This window comes from Aptenodytes forsteri, unplaced genomic scaffold (genome assembly GCF_000699145.1).
Source record: "Aptenodytes forsteri isolate BGI_AS27 unplaced genomic scaffold, ASM69914v1 Scaffold269, whole genome shotgun sequence".
Lineage (NCBI taxonomy): Eukaryota > Metazoa > Chordata > Aves > Sphenisciformes > Spheniscidae > Aptenodytes > Aptenodytes forsteri.
This window is the reverse complement of record NW_008794418.1, coordinates 132,979-141,857: the sequence shown is the minus strand read 5'-3', so window position 1 is coordinate 141,857 and position 8,879 is coordinate 132,979. Positions and strand designations below refer to the sequence as shown.

Below are 8,879 nucleotides of genomic sequence, written 5' to 3'. Positions count from 1 at the left end.
GAAAGAGGGTAGATTTAGATTGGACATAAGGAAGAAATGTTTTACGATGAGGGTGGTGAGGCACTGGAACAGGTTGCCCAGAGAAGCTGTGGATGCCCCATCCCTGGAAGTGTTCAAGGCCAGGTTGGGCGGGGCATTGAGCAACCGGGTCTAGTGAAAGATGGCCCTGTCCATGGCAGGGGGGTAGGACTAGATGATCCTTAGAGGTCCCTTCCAACCCAAACCATTCTGTGATTCTATGATTCTAAGTAATGTTTCTCTGGCTAAAATGCATTACTTCATCCCTTATGTTCTCAGCTGCAGGCTTTGCAAAATTATCACATAATCCTCCATAGCATTCTCTCTAATTCCTCCCCTACCTTTAAGAGCCACTTTGTCAGCATTTGCTTTTACTTTCTTAAAACAGGTCTCCTCAACACTCTTCAGTGCTCGTACTTCTTCCTTCACAGCCTCTTTCTAAGCAGGACTACCCTCCCATGCTGACTGAAATGACGCAATTCCATTTTCTACCTACTTGCTTCCATGAAGTTGAGTCATTGTTCCTGAATCTTCAGCAGTTCCTGCTTGACCTACCCAAACCGAATTGCTCATTTGTTCCTCAAAAGTTCTCTACAGCCCTATGCTTGACGCCTCTCCTCCTTCCAGCTGAAGTAACTTCTGCTTCTTGTAACTTCCCTTCTGCTGAAGTAACTTCCCTAGTCCTTGCCCTATAAATCCAGACTGTACGCATGTCATACTTCTTCCCATCTCCATTATACTTCTGTCTGGGAGCTGTGTGCAGAGCAGTGTAGAAGGGGTTTGTCTCAGGTAAAGGGGTGGAGAAGCTGAATTCTTATGATTCTATTTTTTGACGCTGAATAAACAAACGATGGCAAAATCATAAGCAGATAATGTTGGTTGTGAGCATCTACTTGAGTCCCCTTCTGGTGACGTCTTTATACACTGTTCTGTTCTGAGTACCTGTTCAGCTGACTCAAGCCTTTTTCAGAGTCACGTCTCTGAGGATTGTTTTCCTCTCTTGTACAAGTTCCTATGTGCATAACATTACTTAGCTAATTTAAATCACGTGCTCTTAAGGTAAGTTCATGTTACCAAATAGTTCATATTACTATATGTTGAAACTGAGGTTCCACCATATTTTTTATCTGCGAATTTTACTAGGTATAATTTGGTGAGTGTGTATGTTTTTCTTATTTATCACTGATCTATTGACTGTCACTGAATCAAAAGTGCCTCCCCAAGAGCCCTACTAGAAGAACTTACACTGAATTCTTAATTCATTTACTTTTCAGTGTCTTCTGCAATCCAGTTTTGGGGTATCAAATATACTTTCTTTGGAATATAGTAGAGAGCTAGTGTTATACTGGTAGACTTCTATGTCAGCTTAATTTGTAGTCTCACAAAACCCAGCAAATTCTGTTACATTAGCACAAAAATCTAAGGGGTTTTTTTTATTAATTATGTCAGCACAATTAATTCGGTATTGATTGCATCTGTGCAAGCTTTGCCATGATTCTTCCTGGTACTGGTCAGGCTAAACAACCACTTTCATGTAAATCTGTTTATTCTTACAAAGTACACTGACACAGCTTAGCTTTTTTTGCCAGTTTTAAAATGAAGACACTACAGTCTTCTGCTTTAGTGCTTTAGAAGTCAGGGGTGAAGGGATCTGTCTGTTGTATAAATCCAAGCCAAGCTTGGGGACCCTGAGCTCTTACTAGAGCATCTCTTAGGACTCTCGGTTGCCTATCAATAAATTAGAAATGTATCTCAAAGGGTAGTGTCTGTGGATACCTCATCTACAGATTCAGAAAGTCACAAGTTCTTGCCTATAAGATACAGTATTCTTTTGTTTCCCTTTCAGCAAACTCGGTAAGCTGGAGCACTTGGAAGAGCTGAATCTGAGTGGCAACAAACTGAAAACGATTCCCACAACAGTGGCAAACTGCAAGCTACTTCATACACTTATTGCACACTCTAATGAAATCAGCATCTTTCCAGAGATCCTGCATTTGCCCCGTATTCAGGTATTCTTATGGAGAAGGTAAAGAGGTATCAGGGGAAAGTTTGGGTTGGAGATTGAAGAGTAACTGCTAGGAGAGGAACTGGAGATCCCAGCATTTTGCTTGATCAACCCAAGAAGAGGGCACAGAATATGCATTCTAGATCTGTCACCTTTCAGAGTTGATCAAAGATGGCTCATCTCTCATTCCTCTTTACCATCTGTCTCTGACTTGGTGTATTTCTGGTTTACCATTTGAGACAGTAGGGAGTGTTATATGGCTAGGTAGGTTTGTATATATAGGCCTTCTATTACCTTTAGCGTGACCTATTCCTTTAGTATTGGAGTCCTGGCTATTGCAGGTTTTAAGTATTTGCTGCTTATAAATTGTTCTTCTACTGATAGGTCAGACCCATTTTCATTACCTGTTTTTGGGATACAATCAGTAGTGGGGTCATATGATGTTTGGAAGGAGCACTGGAGGAACTGATCACATGAGAGAACAGCGAATATTTTCTTTGTCATTGTGCTTTTTTTGATACTGTAGTTTGTGGACTTGAGCTGCAATGAGTTAACTGAAATCCTAATCCCTGAGGCACTGCCAGGTGCCTTGCAGGAGTTGGACCTGAGCGGAAACACAAACCTGGTGCTAGAGCACAAGACACTGGACATCTTCAGGTGAGCCATGGAGATGCCAACCCAGTAGTGACCTGCACAGGGAAGGGTAACACTTCCCAGGAGGGGAAATGGGATAGTAAAATGTGTATCACAGCATTGCATAATGTTATAATGTTCTCTGCCTGAGGCAGCTGAAGCTTTCTGTCTTGTAGGAGGGGAAAAGTCTGGGTCCAAATCATCAGAACAAGCAGACAATTTTTCGGGTGGTATGACATTCTCCCAGCTGTCTCTGGCATAAGCAGCCGGACATCTCCAGAAGGCCAAGACCTTAAACTCCTCTCCTTAGTGCAGCTCTTTCCACAGGCTACTGTCTAAAACTCTAGACTGAACGAGGTCCTTTGGCCACAAGCTGTTCAGCAGGGTCTAGGAGAGAATGACTTCTGTTCTTCTCTCTCTGTAGTCACATTACCACGCTGAAGATTGATGCTAAGCCCTCCCTTACGGCAGACTCAGCACTCACTTCTACCTTCTGGAGTCACGGAGTAGCTGAGATGGCAGGCCAAAGAAATAAGTGAGTATTGTGGTCTGCTGGACGCTGACACTTTGTCTTCTCAGGGTGCTAGGTGAAGTGCGCTGCTAAGCACCCAAGCAGACTTGTCTTGCTCAAGAGCTCATCCGTCCCTCTGTCTCTCCAGATCTCTTGCTAAGTCTTGGTAACTCAAGCCTCTGCATTGTCCCTTCCCTCAGTTTTCACACTTATCCTAGGACACTTGGACTTTGCTTCCCACCCTAGCAGAGATGCTTTTTCTTTCTCTTGCCGGCTGTGCCCATTGCCCTCTCTTGAGTGTGGTCAAGGAGGGTTCGGGAGTTCCAATAATAAACTGCAGCTGTACATCTCATGGGGCAGCAAATGTAGGGACAGTGGCTTTGCTGCCCTGTGAGAACAGCACTCACGGCAAGGTGCCTGAAGGCTGTGGTTTTGGGGACCATATAATCTTTTGAGACATACTAACTTTGCTTGTATGCTTTTCTAACAGGCTGTGTGTGTCATCCCTGGCACTGGGGAGCTTTGCAGAGGGGATGGAGGCTGTGTATGGCATGTTTGATGGTGACAAGAACGAGGAGCTGCCACGCTTGCTGCAGTGCACCATGGCCGATGTGCTCCTGGAGGAGGTACAGCAGTCAGACACCATGTTCATGTCCAACACCTTCTTGGTCTCCCACAGGTAGGACAGTGAGCAAGCTGGTCCTGGTGGGACCTGCATAGGTATATCACTTAATGTGTTAGGTGGGGTGAGGCAGCCCTCCAGAATGCCTGTCACCGGAGTCTGGAGCCTTCCTACACCTTCTCCTCCAACAGGAAGCTGGGCATGGCTGGGCAGAAGCTGGGTTCCTCTGCTGTCCTTTGCTATATTCGTCATGATGTGGCTGATCCAGCCAGCAACTTTTCTCTGATGGTGGCCAATGTGGGGACGTGCCAAGCCATTCTGTGCCGAAGTGGAAAACCACTGCCTCTCTGCAAAGTCTTTAGCCTTGAACAATGTTCAGAAGAAGCCAAGAGAGTCAAGGAGCAAAAAGCCATTATAACAGAGGTTGGTTTGGACCCTCTTCACTTCAGCTTCCACCCTCCCGTAAAAGCTAGGTACAAATACATGAGCTCTGCTGCCTGCACAATAGTACAGGGGAGAGGATGGCATGAAGGTGTTCAAGTGACTTATCTGTTGCTTCCTGCTCTGCTTCTCTTGCTGATTAGCTATTCAGAATGACATGTTCTTAAAACCATTATGGCCTGAGAACTACGGGTACAGGATACCATGGATAGCTTGGGGAGAGAGGAAGGAAAGAAAATAGGTGTGGAGCTAAAGGAGGGGAGGTCCATAATACTGTGCGTGACTTGAGTGAGTGTGGAGAGGAGCCACTGAAGAACAGAGCAGGGCCTGGGAAGTCATCTTGTCTCAAAACCCACAAAATATTTCTGGTGTTTCTTGAAAAGTATGACTCAAGTTACTTCTCTTTGGATTTCTTCCATGTTTTACTCAGTGAAGGTACAGGATTAGTGGCTCTTGAGACACGCAGAACATGGATATAAAGTATATTACGGGTAAAAATTTTAACACAAAAGACAGAAGTGTTCATTGGTTTTATGCGAAAGTGCTAAAATGATTTCTGGAGAACTCTCTAAAGGTTAACTTTCTAAAAACTTGGAAATAACAGGGAAGTTCCAAAGAACTGGAAAATATGTCGTCAGTGAAGATCTGAGAAATCAGTGCCAGTCATATTAGTTTTATGCTCAGTGGGTCTTTTATAAAGTATCAGGATGTTTGATAAAAGTGTTTGACAGGGATAATCTGTTAATATGTTATAGCTCTGCAAGGTGCTATATTCCATAGCACTCTGACTAAAAATAACTGTGGAATCAATGTAGCACAATAAATGGTTTAAAAACTGGCTGATGAATGGATTCTGAAAAATAAAAGTGAAATCATTGTCTAAGGAGACTTCCCTGCATGTGTCCTCTGCTGGTTTTTAATACTTAGCAGCAGCAGCAGCAATGTTTAACACCCAGAGGATACAGAAATTAAGAATACTGAAATTAAATTCAAAACACTGGGGAAGCTGTGTACTCTGTATGCACTGACTTGTGAAAGGGACTGAGGGCTGTGGGCAATTTTCTATCCAGGAGACTAGTGCCAGGCTGGCCAGGGGACTATCTGGTGGTTGAACCATGACACAGGAACAGGAAGGAGGTAATACCTCCAGGTTACAGCAGTAGTGCGAGATACCTACTTGTTCTTTTCTTCCTCAGCATGTAGTGTCCACACTTCAGAATGCAGTTATACATTAATAAAGAGGGAAATAGTTCAGAAAATACACAAATTATTTAATGTCTGGATAATCTGCCTTGCAATGTGAAAGTAAAAAGTCACTATCTCTCTCATACTGAAAAAATAAGTTTCATGTAAGACTCATGAGTGAGATTCTCTGATCAATGTGCTGCAGGTAGTCTAGCTGCGCATTTCAGAATAGTTTGCCACAATTCTTCAAAATGTGACAAGAAGCTTTGTGGGATAAAAGTGTGTTATTGCCAGCATGGGTGATGGGTGATTACTGTACCTGATGATCAGGTACAGTGAATGGCTGTGCTGTGGTACCTGGACCTAGATCCCTTTCTCCTATACGGTAGCTGTGCACTGGCGTTTCTCAAGGTTCCAAACCAGTATATGGGCAGGGGAAAGACTGCTCTCTAAATGATCTAATAGCAGATCTAATGCTACTGCCTTGTTTCTCTTGTCTGCAGGACAATAAGGTCAATGGTGTGACTTGCTGTACTCGGATGCTGGGCTGCACATACTTGCATCCTTGGATCCTGCCCAAACCACATGTCAGTTCCATTCCACTGACTGTACAAGATGAGCTGCTACTTCTAGGCAACAAAGCTCTCTGGGAACATCTTTCTTATACAGAGGCTGTCTCAGCCGTGCGCCACCTACATGACCCACTAGCTGCTGCAAAGAAACTCTGCACTTTAGCCCAAAGCTATGGTTGCCAAGACAACGTAGGTGCAATGGTGGTATGTCTCAACATCAGCGAGGACAGCTGCACATGTGAGATGCATGGCCTCACTCTGCCAGGTCCTGGGGGATTTAGTTCCACCACCACCAAGCCAGCAACACCTTCATCTAGCAGTGGAATTGCTTCAGAGTTCAGCAGTGAACTGTCTGCTTCTGAGGTTAGCAGTGAGGTGGGCTCTACTGCTTCAGATGAACACAATGCTGTTGGTCTCGATGGCAGTTTGCTACCACGACAAGAGCGACGTTGCAGCTTACATCCTGTGCCCCCCTCAAGCATCTTTCAGCGCCAACCTTCCAGTGCCACCTTCTCTAGCAACCAGTCTGACAATGGTCTGGATAGCGATGATGAGCAGCCTGTGGAAGGTGTGATAACAAATGGCAGTAAAGTGGAGGTAGAGGTGGACATCCACTGCTGTAAAGGAAAGGGCCTGGAGTTTGAACTTCCTGCTGCAGAGTACAGCTCCTCTGCTCCAGGGCCAGAGGATGACTCTGGGCTTGTCCTCATCATTCGGAGACAGAACAGTGTAAACAGCAACACTGTGCAGAGAGGGGTCAAGGAAAAGTGTGAACTGCAAAAATCTCTTTCCACATGCTGTCTCTATGGAAAGAAGCTTTCCAATGGCTCCATAGTGCCCTTGGAGGAGAGCCTCAACCTCATCGAAGTAGCCACAGAGGCACCCAAGAAGAAGACAGGCTATTTTGCTGCTCCATCCCAGATGGAGCCAGAGGATCAATTTGTGGTGCCGCCTGATCTGGAGGAGGAAGTGAAGGAACAACTGAAGCAGCACCAGGAGAATGGAGCAGATCAGGACAAGAAAGAGGAACATGTAGCAGCTCTGCCAGAGGAGTTTGACACAGCTTTGTAACTCTACAAGTACTGCTCCCACATTGTCTGTCCCAGGAAGCTCTGTCCCATAAGGGCTGTCTTGCCCTCCAAGGGGAGCTGGGATCTGCAAGGAGTACAGGCATCTGCTGCTTCGTTAATGGAGTCGAGGAAGAATTGGGAGTGCTAAGGTCTGGGCTGTCCACTTTCCACTGTAGAGTTTCAGTTGTTCTATGAGCACTCAGACCAGCAGCTGAGCTCTTTGGTAGGGACTGTCTGGAAATTGTGCAAGCACTAGGAAGAAGGCAGGTGTTCCAACACCTGCCTGTAACTCCTTGAACCCTGAGGTTCTGCCAGCTCTGCAGGAAAGGGGCTGGCATATGTGCGCGTGGGGAGAGGAGGCTGCTGAGGGGGCAATGTTCAGTGTTTGGAGTCCTGTGAATATTTCTGATGCAGCCGCCCCCCAGCACCTGACTTTGTTACTCCTTGAAAGAATACAGCCAGTTGCAATGAAGCTGACCCAAGAATGGTTTCCTACATTAATTGCAAGCACTTTTATTGATTGCACTTAAGCTGTTCTGCTCCCCTTCAGCCCAGCACTTTATTATTTAGGGTTAGGGGATAGAGCACTCCACAGCAGGTGTGGTGGGGGCTTTTCCCAATGGATGTTGTTAGGGCAGTGGAAGTCTCAGGGTACCAGTGTTCTGATGAGCACTGGTGCAGGGTAGAGTGAGGGTTATGATTGGATCAGCCTATGCAGGATGAGAAAATACACAGCTGAGTGATAAGCAGGTGCCTACTGATGCATTTTAGATGGAGCATAGGAAAGATCAGCTCTGGACTTGTTGATTAAGGTAATGTGTAGAGCTAGTGCTTCTAGCTGCAGAGCACAGACCCAGCTCAGCAGCAACTTGGCCACCTCCATCATGGATGCTTTACAGTAGAGGCTTCCTGTGTCCAGGAGACATGAGATGAAACCCGGAGCTCACGCTTGTCTCAGTGAGGTACTCCATCTAAGAGGAAACCAAGTTGTAAGCAGTGGTATGCCGCTCTAAGGCTAGTGAGCAGTGGGGCTGCCCTTTGTATGCTGGGGAAGCGTTCAGTGCTCTGTTCCACCACCATAATAAACCTCTGCACTGTCAGCTACAGCATCTTTGCTTGCCTCTGAAAACAGGAGTCATATTCCAAATCCATAGCAACCTGCATTTCATGGTACATGCCCAATTTGGCCACAAACAAGGTGAAAGCATACTTGTTTCTGTTTAGCTTTCAATGCAAAAGGAAAAATAGAACTTTTCACCTTAGTAACATCTTTATCAGCACTGGAAAAGATGTTTAAAACACTCCCACTAGTTGTGAACTGGCCAGTCTGCACTCGGCAGATGCATTGTGTTTCCATTAGGATTTTTGGTGCAGGGTCTAAGTTGGCTGCCTATGTCGTCATCTTGTGTAAGGGTTGTGAAAAGACCACTGCCCCTGTAGCGTGCAGATCTGTCTTCCTTAGCTGACAGAGAGCTGGACAGCAGCTGCCCCGCTCAAGTCAGTGGTGCAATAATCCTGACTGTAATGTGGGCTAGTGCCTTTTCTTCTTTATTAATTATATTTATGAAGAAAACTTGAAAGTTTCTTCTCAAGAGCTCTGAGGGGCTTGAGCTGTATATTTTTGGATCAAATTCAGGCCTTGCTCAGAAGAAAATACTGTGCAGACTACTTGTGGGATTCTGTCAATATAGATCTTTTGATAAAATCTAGTGGAGTTTTACTGACATTTCAAAGCACCTTGAATTTCTTCTCACTAGGAAAAAAATCATAGAATCATAGAATAGTTTGGGTTGGAAGGGACCTCTAAAGGTCATCTAGTCCA

The 8,879-nt window shown here is 45.2% G+C and overlaps 1 protein-coding gene across 1 annotated transcript in view; it reads left to right on the top strand.

Moving 5' to 3' along the window:
- PHLPP2 (PH domain and leucine rich repeat protein phosphatase 2) overlaps window positions 1–8,863 on the top strand; it is a 48,076-nt gene extending 39,213 nt beyond the window's left edge. The window contains exons 14-19 of the mRNA XM_019474671.1: window positions 1,865–2,027; window positions 2,550–2,680; window positions 3,081–3,191; window positions 3,658–3,846; window positions 3,981–4,212; window positions 5,919–8,863. Of these exons, the coding sequence (XP_019330216.1) occupies window positions 1,865–2,027; window positions 2,550–2,680; window positions 3,081–3,191; window positions 3,658–3,846; window positions 3,981–4,212; window positions 5,919–7,058 (1,966 nt within the window). The 3' untranslated portion in view covers window positions 7,059–8,863. The remainder of the gene's footprint in view (window positions 1–1,864; window positions 2,028–2,549; window positions 2,681–3,080; window positions 3,192–3,657; window positions 3,847–3,980; window positions 4,213–5,918) is intronic.
- The last annotated feature ends 16 nt before the right edge of the window (window positions 8,864–8,879 follow it).